The 17,501-nt window shown below is 35.8% G+C and overlaps 1 protein-coding gene across 6 annotated transcripts in view; it reads left to right on the top strand.

The window, feature by feature from the left end:
• Obsc (Obscurin) overlaps positions 1–17,501 on the top strand; it is a 120,588-nt gene that overhangs the window by 98,489 nt on the left and 4,598 nt on the right. For 4 of the 6 annotated variants that reach the window (XM_088257995.1, XM_088257993.1, XM_088257996.1 and 1 more), the window contains 30 exons: positions 1,853–2,101; positions 2,446–2,587; positions 3,135–3,319; positions 3,657–3,908; positions 3,991–4,168; positions 4,282–4,806; positions 4,885–5,169; positions 5,416–5,591; positions 6,243–6,530; positions 7,920–8,276; positions 10,236–10,517; positions 10,721–10,954; positions 11,030–11,219; positions 11,308–11,486; positions 11,601–11,827; positions 11,937–12,112; positions 12,193–12,368; positions 12,455–12,580; positions 12,685–12,964; positions 13,044–13,222; positions 13,303–13,499; positions 13,588–13,746; positions 13,878–14,122; positions 14,212–14,329; positions 14,412–14,595; positions 14,669–14,853; positions 14,936–15,432; positions 15,516–15,753; positions 15,865–16,147; positions 16,325–16,623. In XM_088257995.1, the coding sequence (XP_088114121.1) occupies positions 1,853–2,101; positions 2,446–2,587; positions 3,135–3,319; positions 3,657–3,908; positions 3,991–4,168; positions 4,282–4,806; positions 4,885–5,169; positions 5,416–5,591; positions 6,243–6,530; positions 7,920–8,276; positions 10,236–10,517; positions 10,721–10,954; positions 11,030–11,219; positions 11,308–11,486; positions 11,601–11,827; positions 11,937–12,112; positions 12,193–12,368; positions 12,455–12,580; positions 12,685–12,964; positions 13,044–13,222; positions 13,303–13,499; positions 13,588–13,746; positions 13,878–14,122; positions 14,212–14,329; positions 14,412–14,595; positions 14,669–14,853; positions 14,936–15,432; positions 15,516–15,753; positions 15,865–16,147; positions 16,325–16,623 (7,091 nt within the window). Of the gene's footprint in view, positions 1–1,852; positions 2,102–2,445; positions 2,588–3,134; positions 3,320–3,656; positions 3,909–3,990; positions 4,169–4,281; positions 4,807–4,884; positions 5,170–5,415; positions 5,592–6,242; positions 6,531–7,919; positions 8,277–8,484; positions 8,590–8,814; positions 9,658–10,117; positions 10,127–10,235; positions 10,518–10,720; positions 10,955–11,029; positions 11,220–11,307; positions 11,487–11,600; positions 11,828–11,936; positions 12,113–12,192; positions 12,369–12,454; positions 12,581–12,684; positions 12,965–13,043; positions 13,223–13,302; positions 13,500–13,587; positions 13,747–13,877; positions 14,123–14,211; positions 14,330–14,411; positions 14,596–14,668; positions 14,854–14,935; positions 15,433–15,515; positions 15,754–15,864; positions 16,148–16,324; positions 16,624–17,501 lie in introns of all 6 variants that reach the window. The other 2 variants (XM_088257998.1, XM_088257997.1) reach the window with 2 other exon arrangements.

Below are 17,501 nucleotides of genomic sequence, written 5' to 3'. Positions count from 1 at the left end.
TGCTTATATAGTGACTAATACATCATTTTTCATTATCATTTTAATGTTTTAATTATGTGTCTAATACCTGTTATTGTATTTTTTATATGAGTGAGTGTTTTAAATTTGTCTTCAGTTTTAATTTTTGTCTGTTTATTAATGAATTTTTCCTTAATTTTCCATAAAAATATTTTGTTTATCATCAATTTATGAATATAGAACGATTAAAAAGTAGTAACATTAATTTTCCATCTATAATTTGTATTGAAATAGAAGAAACGAGAAATATGAAGAATGTTTTTACTATCTATATTTAATTATGGACTTAATATAAACTTGTCCGCCTCCGTAGTGTAATGGTCAGCACGCTCGGCTACCGTTCTGGATGTCCCAGGTTCGATTCCCAAGGGGGGTAAAATAAATATATGTGATTTTTTCACTGTCATATTTATTCAATATTACCCTGGACTGGTACCTGAAGCGGAGGACTGATCACCTTTCCTTCATGTGTAAATGATCAAGATAACACTACGTTTATATGACGCAGTGCCCTATGCACCATTGGGGTGCGGATAAGGGTTTTATTATTATTATATTTAATTATTGGCAACCGAATGACAACTGTATTTTTTTCATTTTCTTTGTAATAACTGAGATAAATAATAAAATTGAAAAAGTTATTTGTACTTAAAACTTCACAATATTTTTACTGTCATGGTGTTAAAAGCCTTTAAATTATTGTCTGAGAAAATCAGCAACCTTGTAATTAGTAGGTTTGCACTCTAAACAATAACAAACCTACATAGGTTTACTGGCACAGGCACTTATGGTTTATAGGTTTATATGTAATAATTTACAAACTTGTATAATCCGATGCTTTCAAAGTAAGTGACTGGTGCTATCTTTAAAAGGCATTGAATGTAATCATATACTTACATAAATTCATATTTAAATGTCATTGTAAAACGTATAGTCTTAAAAAATGTATACCATTTATGTCTGTTTATCAACTGAGGGTGTTCTTTTTTAAATAATAACAAATCCATCTAAATTGTATATATTTTTTGTATATTTTGTTTTGATTTAGCTTAATATGTTTATTTTTCCCCTGCTTCATTAAGTTGTCCTTTCAATACAATCCATTTTTATATTTGGATTTCACTTGAAAGGCATGATTTTTTTGCAAATTTTTATTCATTTCAAAGCTGTCCCACATCTAAAAATTTGCAGTTTTCACCGTAAAACTGAATATGCAGACAAGCAAGGAGAATAATGCAAAAAAACTCTACAAACGAGTATTTACTTATTGCATTCATAATGGTAGATTTAAAAACTTAAAAATTAATATCAATATCATTGCTGTATGTATGGAACTTATTTACATACCTCTTTCAAATGTTTATGTTATTACTCCGGTTTAGGTATGGGACAGCTATGCAGGTAATACACCCTGATGAGCTGAATTTTCAGAATTATTTGTTTTATGTGAATATGTAAAGATTTTAGAAAAAGATTTTACTTGACAGAAGAGATTGTATTATAGACTTTTCAAATTTGAAAACTACATTTTCCCTTTAAGTTAATGCTGTTTTAATGAAAAATACATTTGCAACTTGGATCAGTTGACCCCGGCTGCCTTAAGCTGCTACATTTGTGCATACCACAGATTCTATACGAATATCTCCTCACGTACCAAGATTACAACTTTCATGATGACTGCTCAAAACTCCGGTGTGTGCGGAGTGAGGTTTTTGAGAATACCCAACTGTGGCAGCTTGAAGCAATTAGCCCGCCTATACAGTAATACTTATATTTGCATTATTACACTGTGGCTTACATCATACTTTAATGATCTTCCTCCAAAACTTTATAGCCGGTGATAAAGCCACATTCGAATGCTCCCTACAGTCATCGGAGGAAACAACTGTCACTTGGCTGAAGGACAACAAGCCAATGCAAGACAAACTGGCTGACAGGGTGAAGATCAGCAGCAATGCCCAGAATGGAGATTACACTCTGGAACTGATTCACTGCCATGAGTCTGACACCGGACTCTACACCGCCAGGGCAGAGAATAAAAAGGGAAACGCTCATTGCACGGCTCAACTTGTTGTGCAGGAATGTAAGTTTATATTTTGTACATGCTTAATATATAGAATTTATTCCACTCATCTGACTTATAATTATAAATGCTGTATTGATATCGATAAGTTTGTGTCATTTTATTTGGAAGACAGTAATACAGATACTAATCCCCTATAAACACACACTATTAAATATATTATAGATCTTTCCACAGTTACAAGCAGTTTTTTCAAAAAGGTAATATGGAAGTCGGAACATTTACAATACAAGATTTACAACACTATTATTCCAACTGTGGTCATAAAGTGGAGTGGTCAAAACGAACTTTCCAATTATTTTTTTATAAGAATGTTGAGTTAAGTCATTTTATTTGCACTTCAGTAACACCAGAAGAGCGCAAGGAAAGAGCAGAAAAGAACGCTGCCTACTTCGTTGTCAAGCTGAAGGATACTGAACTTCTAGAGAATACCTACCTGAGATTTATGGTAAAAGTGAAAGGAGATCCTAACCCAAGAGTTAAATTGTAAGTTGAATATTAATATCCCATGAAATAATAATTCAATTGATCAAAATCATACAAAGTATCTGGTAACTTTTCAAACTGTCTAGTCAAATAATGTTTTATTTAAGAGACTTTTTTTCTTTTGGACAGAATAGAGTAAACAGCACATACAGGTCGATTAGTACAAATTTTTAAGCAAACAAAAAAAATGGCATCTTTTACTGAAAAATTAAAGAACAGAATGTGTGTCCTTGATTTATAGGATTCAGGTGTTTCTATTTGCCTTGTGCAACTGCTTTGAGAATGTGTAAATGAACTATTTCCATTAGACTTTTTCTTTCACACTTAGACCAACTTGTCTGTAGGATTGGGGAGGGCGCAACTGTTGAGATTTTTTTATACAAAAATGCTTTTGACCATACAAAAATTTACATAAATGTTAAAAAGGATTAAGGTTTATTTTTTACCGATCTACAAATAAGTTTGAAGGAGTGATAGGTACTTTCGAGTCTATGTAAATGTTAACTCGGTGAAAAAACAAAACCTTTATTACTTCATTATTTTTTAGCTTCAAAGAAGGTGTCGAAATCAAGGATGACCACGAACGTGTCCAAATAGTGAGAGATCACACTGATAAAGGATTCTATGAAATGGTTATTATTGCCGTACAGTCGTGTGATGCTGGAAAGTACTCATGCACCACGTCCAACACCTATGGATCGGAAACTTGCGAAGCTACTGTCACTGTTGCAGGTAACTTAAATTAAAGTTAGACTCCATGATCATTCAACACATTCCGTGCTAAAAACACGCCTAGCGTGTCCATATGTACCAACCACTTTGTGCTAAAGAACACGCCTAGCATGTCCATACGTGCTAAAGAACACGCCTAGCGTATCCATATGTGCCATTCAATTTGTGCTGAAGCATATGCCTAGCATGTCCATATATGCCATTTATTTTATGCCCAGGACCCGCGCAGCAAATTTTGTTGCATTCTGACCTTTCTGTGAGTAATATTATTTTGCATAATAAAAGTGGATCCATTAAAAGAGAAAGCTTGTAATTCTAAAACCATTTATCTTTTCAGGTGACAAGAACATCTTTGGAGACCTCGAAGACGGAGCTGTTCTTCCTCCTGGTGAGAAGCCAGTATTCAGCTGGCGTCGCGACGGACAGCCCTTTGATCCTGAAGAACGCTTTAAGGTCCTTCTGGGCGATGACGAAGACTCTCTAGCTCTCGTGTTCCAACACGTCAAGCCAGAAGATGCCGGCCTTTACACTTGTGTGGCTCAAACCTGTGCCGGAAACATTTCATGCTCTGCTGAACTTACTGTTCAAGGTTTGTACTTATACATTGTTGACATCAATAAAGATAACAAAGGATGAATCAATAATAAATATACAAAAATAATTTTTTCTAGGTTCTGTTAACCAGCTAATGCGAGAGCCTGAAAAGCCTTCTCTCATTGTTGAGACCAAAGAAGCTCAGGTATCCGTTGGAGGGTCTGCCATGTTGGAGCTTCAATGTAAAGGATTTCCCAAACCGGATATTCTCTGGAAACATGACGGAAAAGTTGTTGAACCAGGTGGCAGATACAAGTTAGTTATTTATTCAATTTAGCATAATATCAACCAATAAATATCTTGTAGATGTAATTCTTGCGATAGTGCTTCACTGTATAAGATATACTGAAAAAAAAATTATGTTTTAGGTTTTTGTATGAAGATGCCGAAAGTATGTCCCTTGTTATCAAAAATTGTACCCCTCAAGATGCCGGGTTATACACGATCCATGCCAAAAATGAGCTCGGAGAGGATCATTCAGAGATGCATCTGATTGTTAAGGCCGCTCCTAAGATCAAAAAGAAGATGGAAAACCAATCCTGCATGACTGAGCAGGTTTACAAGATGACAATCGAGATCGAAGGATCTCCCACACCCGATGTAACATTCTTCAAAGATGGAGTTCAATTGTCCAACTCTGGACGTTATCAGATTACCAAAGAAAGTGAAGAAGTGTACACGTTGACTATCAACGGCACCACTCTTACGGACACTGGCTCGTATTCGGTAGTTGCGAAAAACGAAATAAATCAGTGCTCAGACTTTTGGCAATTACGCGTCACCTCGCCGCCCAAAATCACCCAGAAACTTGGCGGAACAAGGGAATGCAGCGAAGGAGAAACTATCACCTTCCAAATCAAATGCGAAGCTGATCCTCAACCAACTGTCAAATGGTACTTTATTTATTTGCGTGGAAATGTTTGCATTTCTTCTGTATGGAAATGATGTGTCTAATCCTATCTCTTATCTAGGTTCAAAGATGGCAAGGAGATCACTACAGAGAGCTCCAATGTCAAAATTACTTCCGACGGTTCAACATTCACCCTTACTATTTCTAATGTCACCCGAAAAGAAACAGCCAACTACAGCTGTGAAGTCACCAATAGCCATGGAACATCGAAAGACAGTGCAAGGCTTAACGTCCGCTGCGCTCCGCAGTTCACACAGAAGTTGACAGACACAAAGGCAAATGAAGGATCATTGAATGTTGAATTGGTTGTTAGCGTTGATTCGTTCCCCAAACCATCTGTGAAATGGTAAATAAGATATTAGTTTCCAAAATATGTATACATGTAATATCAGTAGAATGCTCCAGGTCCCATTTCCACTAGTTGTTGAATACCTCTTACACAACTTTTTATTAAAATTTAATCTGAAATATATAAGACAGGAGATGTAAAATATTCAAAAAGATAATTAAATAGTTAACAGTATTTTTTTGGATGAAGGAACACTGTTATCAGATTTGTACTATCTATATTACATAATTATTTGCAATGTAGGTACTATGGTGATGCTGAAATTACGGAGAAACGCACTGAATTCACTCGCACAGACGATGGAGACAGTTACAAACTGATAATGAAGGAAGTAACAACGGAAATGTCTGGCAAATATTCCTGCAAGGTTGTCAACGAGTTTGGTTCTGATCAATCTTCTTCAACTTTCACCGTATTCAGTAAGAAAAAAAAAACTTTTATTTTTGTTAAAAATCGAATTGATTTTAGCCATATCAAGAATATGAAAATGAACTTTCATAACATTGCCAGTGATTTGATTAAATTCACTACCATATGTTACTTTTTATAAGTTTATATAAAGTATCTGTCGCCTCCGAGATGGAATACATTTCACATATTTTAGTTATTACACCATGTTATTCTGTTTCCCCAACAATTGATACCGCATTACATCTTCCATCATCTATGATGGATGTTCTAATGACTGGTGGTGATCCTTAACGTCAGGAAGTATGAATAACATATGAGAATATAAGAACTAGAAAATCAAAGATTGAAGAACCAAAAATATAAATATTTATTTTTAATTTAAGTTTTACTTAGTAAATACCACTATTTCTTAAAATCTACTGTGACACGTGTTTCGATGCATTCCACATAATTTTCAAACACCGTATGTGATGCTAATTCTAAATTTTAGGGTTGGGTCCTTGGGACGTTGAAGGTTGAAGAATAAATTTTACGAAATAGTTGTATTTACTAAGTAAAACTTAAATTTAAAATGAATAGATTTTACCACAAAGTAACTACCAAATCAGTTAATGAAATAAATATTTATGTTTATTATAAATTCAATCATTTGGCATCAGGTAAACCAAAGATCACGAAGAAGCTTGTGGACATGACTGTGGACGAAGGAGCCACCCTGAAACTGGAGGTGGAGATAGAAGGATGTCCCGACCCCAAGATCAAGTGGTACAGAGACGGTCAGGAGGTGACCACGGACGCCAGGATCAAGATAGAGCGAGACAGCAAGCGGCTGGAGAACTACAGCCTCACGCTCAATCTGGTGAAGGAGGCGGATGGCGGGGAGTACGAAGTCCGAGCCATCAACGAAATGGGAACAGTCTCCTGCAAGAGCATTGTCGTCGTGCACAGTGAGTACTTTTTACTAGAACTACTTGTGTATACGAGTATTTCAAATAATATTGATAAAGCGCAAAATAAAATTATACTGTACAAAAATTTAAACACTTTTTAAAAATACAATATTGTGAAATTAATCTGTAGAATTTTGGAATAATTTTGTTGTGGCTCAGTGGCGGATCTACCTAAAATCTAAATTATAATATTAACCATAAATCAAAGGTAACTAAACAAATTTTATCCTTGTAAAAATTATCTTTCAAAAGTCAAATATTTACATTAATTTTATAATAATTGTTACCTTTTTTTTAAATCTTTATAAATGTTATTTTATTATTAATTTATAGAAACATTTTTTTTAGCATTTAAACCGATAAACCATTGCATTTCATGGTATTTTTATGAAGATATTGCAATTTTAATTGAATTCCGTGCCCAATAACATCATATGTTGCCAATGATGAATCTCTTTGATAGAAATTAAATGTCTTTCAAAAAATAAATTGCTTCAGATCTTCAAAATATAGATCCGCCACTGTTTGTGTTGAAACTAATGGTGAAACTTGTTTTAGATTCTTTATTTTAATTATTATAAAAGTAAAATTGAAAATATTTGGTAAATATGAATGAAAAAAGTGTCACCATTAACTTTACTTGTTAAACTGTGTTATATTTTATCGAAGTAATCATATTTAAAATTTGGGAAAATGCAATACATACCCATTCAATAGTGTAATCAAAATTGAAAGATTGAATACATATCATTATGTATTACTATGTGTACAATACTGCAAATGTTATAATGAATTATTGTTTTTCTTATGCAAAGAGAGTAATTTCTAGGCTCGCTTCATTCATGGAGCAAGTAAGTACAAATGCACCCGGAGAATGCAAGCAGGAATGTTTTTTACATTGTGTGACATTACAATCCGATCACATGGAAGTGATTTGGATTGCTACTTTTAATGAATGCAGCATTATGACATTAGTACTAGAATTAGTATTAATTTAGTGCATTCTTTAAATTTCTTTTGATAGAAAATGCATTCCAGTTTTTCCAATATATAATCAGATGTCATGTCCCATGTCTTGTTTTTTTTAAATAATTATATGGGTTTGTTCACAAATTTATCACAGCTTATCAATTTGGACACGCTTTTAAACTTCTTCTTGGAGAAAAACAATATCAACCTGGCATATCAAAAATTCTAGCAGTTCCCTATCAATTGACGTTTGTGAACATTCCCTGTTTTCATTGCTCGTTCAAATACAATAACACTTTCAATTTCCTGTGAATGTTGCTATAGAATCCAGCTATCTTTTATTTTTGCATCATTCAATACATCCTTCCCCTCATATCAAACATGACTTAAATCGTTGTTATACTGTCCCTCATCCAGCTCAAGAAATCACCAAGAGATTTGAGAAACAAGAAATTACTACCGAATCTCTGGATGATGCTACTCAATCGAAACGATCTATTGAAGATGAAGTCGAAACGACAGCTCCCAAAAAAGCCATCAAATCTAAGACGGATTTCGATGTAATAGAGGAAGTTGAGTTAGACGTGAAAGCAAATAAGTTAAATGATTCCGACTATACGGAAGTAGATAAGCCAGAAATGAAAAAGGGAGAAAAGGGAGTCTTAGGAAAAGAGAAAATTGAAGAGAAAACAATGGCTGACGAAGAAGGTATCAAGCAAAAGAAGGCAGAAAAGGTTGATGCGGCACCCAGTAAGCAAAAAGGGGAATGTGAAGGTATAAAAAAAATTACATACACATTTAAAACAGTCAAATTCTTGTTATTTATTTCCAGAAAACATCATCCATTTTTTAATGTTCCGCATGTTGGATCTTACATAAAGATACATTAACTTAATGGCTTTCTGATGCATTTGGTCCAAGCATGCTTGGAGTTTATGTTTAGGACTATTTGGGGCGAATGTTGAGTGAGTGTGTTGTCTAGGCCAGCGCTCCGTGGAAACCGTCACAACCTTCAAGCGGGGTGAAGGGGAAGCTATCATAGTAACGGTGGTCAGCAGTACTCGTTCACACGAGGCGATTGTTTCAGGTCAGTGTGACGCTTTCTCTTTTTGCCTCTAAAACAATAATGTAAACATAGCTTATATAGTGATGCCATCCATTAAATTACACTTTTCACAAACCAATTCAAGTGATTCCATAATTCCAAAATAATTTATTTTATCTAATTTTATGTATAATAATTTCATAACTTGCGTGAAATATCTTTAAAGCTCAGAATTCCAGTGTTCACTAACCAATTGGTAAAATATAGGTCCTGCTGAAACACACACATTACACAAAATGTCTGCGACATCTGTGATTTATGAAGAGGATTCGGAATATGAAGGAGAGCGTAGAAATATAATCGCTCCCAACCGACCGCATAAGACTTCTCTAGAGGTAGAAGAAGTTGCCTCGCACAGATATACGCAAGACGAATCAGGAGGCTTTTACATTTCCGACATATTCAAAAGAGGTCATCACGGCATAATCGAGGAACCAGCCGACTCGGACGGGGATTGTAATTATTCGGATAAAAACAAACTTTCCGTAAACCGAGGAGTGTCTATATTGTCACTTTCCGAAGACGATTCCACTTTTGTCGGGGGCAATCTGTCTCGAGACTTGTCCTTAAATGATATCAATAACCTCATGTTTGATTTCGACGACACCAAACGAACATATTCGAGAGAAAATTATATCAGACAGGCTTCTTTCCAAGAAGAAACCTTTTCAGAAAGTGGTGAAATTCAAGAAAAAGTCTTATCGGAAAAACTCCATAAGATTATCGAAAAAGACATGAGTGATGAATTTTTATATAAAAAACTCGGAAAGGACATTGATTCCAGCAGTAAATCCGAATACATTCAAACATGCGAATATGAATCTTCTGAAATGGTAAAGCCAAAATATGCAAAAAATAGTGATTTCATATACAAGCAAAACATTGAAGATATTGATACGAGTAATGCTAGATCTAGAATTAATTATGAAACTGATTTTGCACCATCCAGATCCAAAATAACATTCACGGAAGAAGACGATGAAATGGAAGACCTCTTTAGAAGAATCAAAATACAGAGAAGTAATTTAGGTGATATTCTTCAAAAGGAAGGTCAAAGGAAAAACGAGAATATTTCTCGGGTCCTAAAAAAGACCGACATTATAGAAGAAACTGAGGAATCTTGTGAACAAACGTCAACGGAGGCCGCAAACAAACATATTATAAATGGATTTAGCAAAAATGATTTTTTTTTAGAAGACATATCGTTAAATAAAAGTGAAATGGTATCAAAAGAACTTAAAAAAAAGAGTGATGTGCTACAGAATGCGGGAGAAAGGAAATGTGAAGGTAATTTTTTAAATAAAATGCATTTTTCACAGCTTCTGCAATTGCACTAAGTTATTCATTTTATTAAATAATACTGCTTGTTCAGAAACGCTGCAAGAACAAATTAATTACTCAATGCAGGTATTTAAATATGCTTCTTAACTTAATTATTTATTTTAGATGCATGAATAATAATTTGTTTACATTTATATTCAAACTTACAAATAACAAAAAATAACTCAAGGTCAGAAAGGTGTCCCGTGTATCCGGTACTGGTGGTAAGAAGATTACAGGTTGGACGATTTCAAATGTTCTGTAGACTTGATATGTGTCTTTTAACTTAAATTGGAATTAATCCATAGCCATTGCCGAGATAACAAGTGCCGAAATGGACGACGGGAATGTTTACGAGACGCTCCCGATGGAGTACAAGGTGTTCGCACGCGGATTCCCCAAACCCGCAGCCAAGTGGACTGTTAACGGAGAACCCATCAAGCCCAGTCAGAGAGTCAAGATATCCGAAGACGGAGACTGCTATAAACTGCACATATTAGACACTCAAATGGTAGATGCCGGAACGTACCAGTGCGAGATCAGCAACAAGCTTGGAACATTTGCCCGCAAGGCTAAACTGTCCGTTACCTGTAAGATTTTTTTTATTATTTCTCTAATAAATGTTTTCAAAAGCAATTTTTTGTTGTTTTATAACAATTCCGCATTTAAAAAAACCTACGCCTATTTAATGCTGCAAACCATCTTTGTACATATCATCAGTATTATTATAAAAATAATATATAATTTTCGTCCGTTACTCCGTGCGGAAAATAAATGATCGGTTACATTTCAGCTGCCTCGGAATTCCGTAAACCAAAGTTCACTGGTCCTTTAAAACCACAAAAGGTTCCACAAAAAGAACCAGTAACAATGGTAGCCGTATGCACCGCCGATCCAATACCTGAAGTGGCTTGGTTCCACAAAGGAGAAGAGATTATCCCTGATGCCACAGTTAAACTGTCAATGGAACATAAAGAAATTGACAACGATTTGAAGGAGTGCACATTCAAGTTGCATATTCCAACAGGTAATATTATTCTGTTTACAAATATTATTTTACCCAAAAGTTAACGCGTTAACGTTTTTGTTTGAATTTACAAAGGACGTCACGCTGATACTGGGGAATATACTATCAAAGCGAAGAATCCATATGGCGAAGGAGAAAGTAGCGCAAGACTTGATATTATTCTCAGGCCAGAAATTGAACCACTTAAGGATATTACTGCTGTACCTTATGAAGAAACTGAATTCATAGCCGTCATCCACGCCAACCCGATTGCTGAAATTACCTGGTAATTTAAAGACTTCCTACATATTTTTTCATCCTTTAAATAGGTATTTTCTATTTCGCCGATTAATCAAAACACTTGTAATTTAAAGGAGTAAAGATGGTATGGTCATCAAACCTTCTGAGAATCACAAGCTGGTTGAAGATCCTGCCAAAGAACAGTACAAACTAGTGTTCGCTGGACTAAAAATGGAGGATGCTGGAGTGTATAAGCTTGAAGCTAAGAATAGTGAAGGGTCTTCCAGTCAGCAAGCTAAGCTGAACATTCACAGTAAGTAGATATTCTTAAAAATAAAATCACAACTAAATCATACACTTTTAATACTATTACTAAGTGAAAAAACATGAATTTATCATTAAATTTTGTTGTTTTTTTTCCTTAAAGGTGAGAAACCAGTTTTCTCCAAAAAACTTGAGGATCTTAAAGTTAAGGATTATGACGACATCACTCTCAAAGTAAGGTGTACAGGCGTACCTAAACCATCAATCAAATGGACAAAAGATGGTAAAGAGATCTCTAACGACGAACGCCACAAGGTGACCAACACACATGAAGGACAAATCGACAGTGAACTTACTATTTCCCACTTCGAGACATCTGATATTGGAAAGGTATAATAAAAAAATATATATTAATGCTTAATTATAAAATTTAGTAAATAAAACCCGCATTATCAGTTAGATTATTTATATAATCATTTGGTTAATTTATTGTTTACAGTATTCGGTGACAGCTGCAAATGTTGTCGGAGATGTAGAGACTTCGGCCCAACTGAAGATGGCTCAAATTGCACCAGGATTCGCTCAGAAACTTGACAGAGCCACGGATGTAGATGAGGGTGAACCGCTTGAACTCAAAGCAAAACTGGACGGCAGTCCCATACCTACTGTCAAATGGTAAATTATATACGGTTTCTATGAATAAATTATAATTTGTGTCGGAGTTTTTTCTCAATACTAGAATAAATATATTACAGGTACAAAGATGGTGAAGAATTGAAAGCTGATGAGAGGCTCCAGCTGACAGCCATGCCTGACGGATCTGTGAAGCTACTCATTCAGGAATGCAAGCCATCTGACTGCGGTGCCTATAAGCTGGTGGCCAAGAATCCCAATGGTGAAACATCCGCACTTTGCGCAGTTGCCATTAACCGTAAGTATAACAATATTATTAAAAATATGTATTTTTTATTCTTGATTTGAATAAATTTTTATTTAAAAACAAACATGTTTTTGCAGCTTCACCACGAAAGCCTACATTTATCAAAACTTTGGAACCATCCAAGGCTATTGTCGGACAAGCTTTGAAACTTGAAGCCCAAATAATGGCATTCCCTGCTCCTGAAATCAAGTGGTTCAAAGACGGTAACTACCTTTTTTTCAATAAATGAGACATTGTGTACCTGTAAGTTAATTTGTTAATGTTGAAGATTAAATCAAGTATGCATTTATATTTATCTTTGTTATAGGTCTACCAATCAGGCCATCTCAAGCTGTCAATTTTGTCAACCAACCTGGTGGACTCATCGGTTTATCCATTGATAATGTCAAACCGGAAGACGCCGGAAAGTACACAGTGACCATATCCAATAGATTAGGAGACATTACTGGAAATGCCAAAGTTGACGTAGAACAAAAGGAAAAGAAACCCGCATTCTTCGCAGATCTGCAGCCCACCAATGTTGTTGAAGGCTTCCCGGTCAAATTGGAAGTTCGCTGTGTTGGACATCCGTCTCCAACAATCAAATGGTTAGTGGACAAAATTTTACAACTGGTAATACAAAAAATTTAACTTATTGCTATCTTATTGCTAAAAATAACATTTCAGGACACATAATGGAAAAGAAATTGTACCAGATGGACAACACGTCAAGATAACTGAACTTCCTGATGGCACATGCTGTCTCATCATTGACAAGGCACGCCCCGAGGATGCGGGAGAATACGCAGTCCACGCATCCAATGACAAAGGAGAAGTTTCCAGCAAGGGAACTCTCAGTGTGGCAGGTAAGACTAGTAATAGTAGAATTGTTTTATAAAGTCACTAAAACTGAAACTCTGCTGACTCTGAGTATTGTTTCATTTAGGCAGGGGCGATGACAGCTTGCCAGAAGAAAGACCATTCTTCTTGCACGCCTTACGAGATGCTACTACCGAGGAAGGCACACCCTTGATTATGGAAGCTCCATTCGCCGGAAACCCGATACCCGACGTGTGCTGGAGCAAAGACGGAATTCCTATTCAACCATCTGAGCGTATCACCATCTCTTGTGATGGCAAAAAGGTTTGCATAATTGTTATGATCAGACACAGATATCACTGGTTGACAAAAACAACACTTAAATTCTGAATATGGTTTATCGATATTATAGGTGGGCCTAGAAATAAAGCCAGCAGACCTATCAGACGCTGGAATGTATACCTGCAGGTTGGTCAGCCCTCTCGGAGAAGACAGCAGTACTGCTAAGGCGAGCATAAGGAAAGTTTTCCAGTCACCCATATTCACCCAAAAGTTCACCGATTTACAACAGGTACCAGTAACATAGTTTTATTTTTATGAAAATGTATATTAAAATTAAGTAATGATACCTCGTTTACAAATAATAGTTTTATGAAATTTTAAATTTAGTGTTAATATGGCGGTATTATTTTTACTTTCCAGCTTCCTACCATGGATGCTAAATTCCCCGCAAGAGTGCTTGGAGTTCCACATCCTGAAATAAGTTGGTATTTCAATGACCAGCCAATTCGTGAATCTGACAAATACCACATCAAAAGAGATGGTGATGCTTGTTGTCTTTACGTCAGAGACTGCAAACCCGAGGACTCTGGTAAAATCACATGTATTGCCAGGAATAAGGAAGGTGAAGCAAAGCTCCAAGCCACTCTCGATGTTGTTGACAAAATGTGAGAAATTAACAAAATATCATATATAAAAATATATATTTGTTTAATTGGAACCATATTTTTTATTGAATTTTTTTTTATCAAAACAGCGAGAAGAGGCAAAGGATGGAACCACCGTCTTTCTTGAAAAAAATTGGCGACACTGAAGTGTACAAGAGTATGACAGCTAAATTCACAGCTTGCGCTACTGGCACACCTGAACCTGAGGTAAACAATCTTTTGACCAGCACTAACTCATTGTCACATAAGAGTATTGTTTTTTACCAAAACATGTTTCCAAATATTCTAGGTGGAATGGTTCCGCAATGGCGATAAATTATTCCCAACTGAACGTATCCGTATGGATAGAGAAGGTTCTGGACTACTTCGCCTATCCATTCTCGGTGTGGACCCGGCCGATGTTGGCAAATATTCATGCAGAATATTCAATCCACATGGGGAGGATATCTGTCACGCTGAACTTAGCTATGACTGTAAGCAATATTTGAGATCGAAATAATATATTGGAAATATTTCAAATATATTCATGCTGTATTGTCTTTTTAGCACTGGAGCCGAGAACCAAACGACCATTAGCTGATCAGTACAGCGAATTTGACAAGCTAAAAAAAACTGGCGTTCCTATGCCATTAGCCGATAAACCTATAATATCCAGAATGATGGATCGTCGCCTTACACTATCATGGAAACCTTCCATTCCACATGGGCCAAGATTCCCTGTGACATACCAAGTAATTACGCATTTGTTTTTCATTAAATGTCATCATTTATTTTTTGGCAATGGTATAACTGTTTTATTTATTTATTTATTAGGTGGAGATGTGTGAACAGCCTGATGGAGATTGGTTCACAGCTCGCACTGGAATTCGTTCATGCGCCTGCGACATCCGCAATTTAGAACCGTTCCGTGACTACAAATTCCGCATTCGTGTGGAGAATAAGTACGGAATAAGCGACCCGTCACCGTACGCAATCACCTACAGATCCAAATTGGAACCGGACCCGCCAAAGTTCATTCCATATTTGGATCCGGGCATAGACTTCAGGCCAGAGACGTCTCCTTACTTCCCTAAAGACTTCGATATTGAAAGGCCACCTCACGATGGCTATGCTCAGCCACCCAAGTTCCTGAGGCAAGAACACGATACTCAGTACGGCATTAAGAATCACAACAGCAACCTGTTTTGGTTCGTTTACGGATATCCCAAGCCTAAGATGACTTACTACTTCAATGATGAACTCATTGAGTCCGGTGGAAGATACGATTGGAGTTACACAAGAAACGGACAAGCAACATTGTTTATCAACAAGTAATATATTCATATTTCTTTTACAATAAAACTTTGTTTATTATAAATATTTCATTGAATTACCTCTGAGTTTAATATTTCAGAATGTTGGAAAGGGATGTTGGAATGTATGAAGCAGTAGCTACTAATGAGCACGGAGAGGCCAGACAGAGAGTTCGCATGGATATCGCAGAATACCCTGTCTTCATTCAACGTCCGGATGAAACCATTATCATGGTTCGCAAATCTGGCAGACTGGAAGCGAGGGTGACAGGCGTTCCGTATCCAGAACTGAAATGGTACAAAGATTGGCAACCCCTTGCAGCAAGCAGCAGAATTAAGGTAATAAGAAACAAACAAAATATGTGAAAACCAACCTGAATCTATCATACCTAAAAACGGACAATACTGTCTAAAATATCAACAAATTTTATTAATCTTTACTTATTTTAGATCCAATTTATTGAGCCTGATACAAGCATTTTGATCATCAACGACGCAATATTAAAGGATGAAGGATTATATTCGCTCAGTGCGAGAAATGTTGCCGGTGCTGTGAGCTCATCAGCCATGGTTCATATTGAAGAGAATGAACAAGAATATTCTTACAGAACTTACATTAAGGCACCGACCATAAAACCAAAAACAAAGCCATTCGAAGACTTATATGATCTGGGTGATGAATTAGGTCGGGGTACACAAGGTGTCACTTATCACGCCGTAGAGAGACTAACTGGTAAATATGATTTATTTTATTATTATTAAAATTTAAGAATCATAGAACGGTGGGAATATATTTTAAGCAATTTCAAAACTGCCAAAATTGGATAATGAATCCTCGGATACCGAGAATAACTATTTAAAAGATTATCTTCATTTGAAGATGGTAAAGTTGGTAAAACTATGTTTTCAGGTCGTAACTACGCCGCAAAGGTGATGTACGGCAAGACAGATCTGCGACCGTTTATGTGGAACGAGATGGAAATCATGAACTGTCTGAACCACCGCAAGCTGATCCGTTTGCACGACGCTTACGAGACCAACCGAACCCTGCACCTCGTCACGGAGCTCGCCGGAGGAGGGGAGCTGGTCAAGGACAACTTGCTGAAGCAAACTCACTTCACGGAAGGGGAAATAGCCGGATACATTAGGCAGATGCTCTGGGGACTGGAGCATATGCATGATCTCAACATCGGACACATGGGACTTACGGTAAGTTACCATTTTGCATTTATTAAAACCAAATACAAATCTTGGCTTTATTTTTAGATTGATAAGTGAACAAAATTGAAGTACCGAATCAATTCCCTATACATATTAAAATTTCAATTTTAATTTCACTTGGGAAATATGTACCACTATTTCTTAAAATCTATTGTGACATATGTTTCGATGTATTCCACATCATTTCAAACACCATAAATAGTTTTACAACATTTTGAGTGTGTCCAAAAAGAAAAGAATAAAATAAATAGTATTGGTGAATGTTACACATGTGTAAAGTGATTACTTAAACCAGCCTATGACGGTCATCAGCCCCGTAAATGCCCAGACTTCCATATTCTTCTTCATCTTTGATGAGATGTCAAAAAATAATATGACCATAAATAGTGTTTGAAAATTATGCAGAATGCATTGAAACACGTGTCACAATAGATTTTGAGAAATATAGGTACTTACCAAGTGAAATAAAAATTTAAAATGGATAGATTTAAACTTTTTAAGATTTTAACTTCAAAGTTACCGCCGAATCAATTAATGATAAAATTTGGATGCAATGGTATACAAGCCATATGAAATATGACTATTCAAAAAAAAATTCTTTCAACTCTGACTAACACAGACTATGACTATTTGATAATGTCAACAACACGTTTGGGACACAGTTGGTGACATTTCAGTATCCGAGATTCAAGCTTTAATTTCTCTGGACCGAGTATTGACAAAATGAATTTTTGGCATAAAATGTAACTTATTCTATCTGTAGAAATAATCCTAAAATATCATTATGTACAGTTACATAATAAAATTGGACTACATTTTACTTTGCAGCCGCAGTAAAACAAAATTTACTTAAAAAATACATATAT

The sequence above is a fragment of the Brachycentrus maculatus genome, unplaced genomic scaffold (assembly GCF_059751285.1).
Source record: "Brachycentrus maculatus isolate JH-2025_06_01 unplaced genomic scaffold, ASM5975128v1 h1tg000089l, whole genome shotgun sequence".
NCBI classification, from domain to species: Eukaryota; Metazoa; Arthropoda; class Insecta; order Trichoptera; family Brachycentridae; genus Brachycentrus; species Brachycentrus maculatus.
The sequence above is the reverse complement of the archived record's forward strand: the minus strand, read 5'-3'. Positions and strand labels throughout refer to the sequence as shown.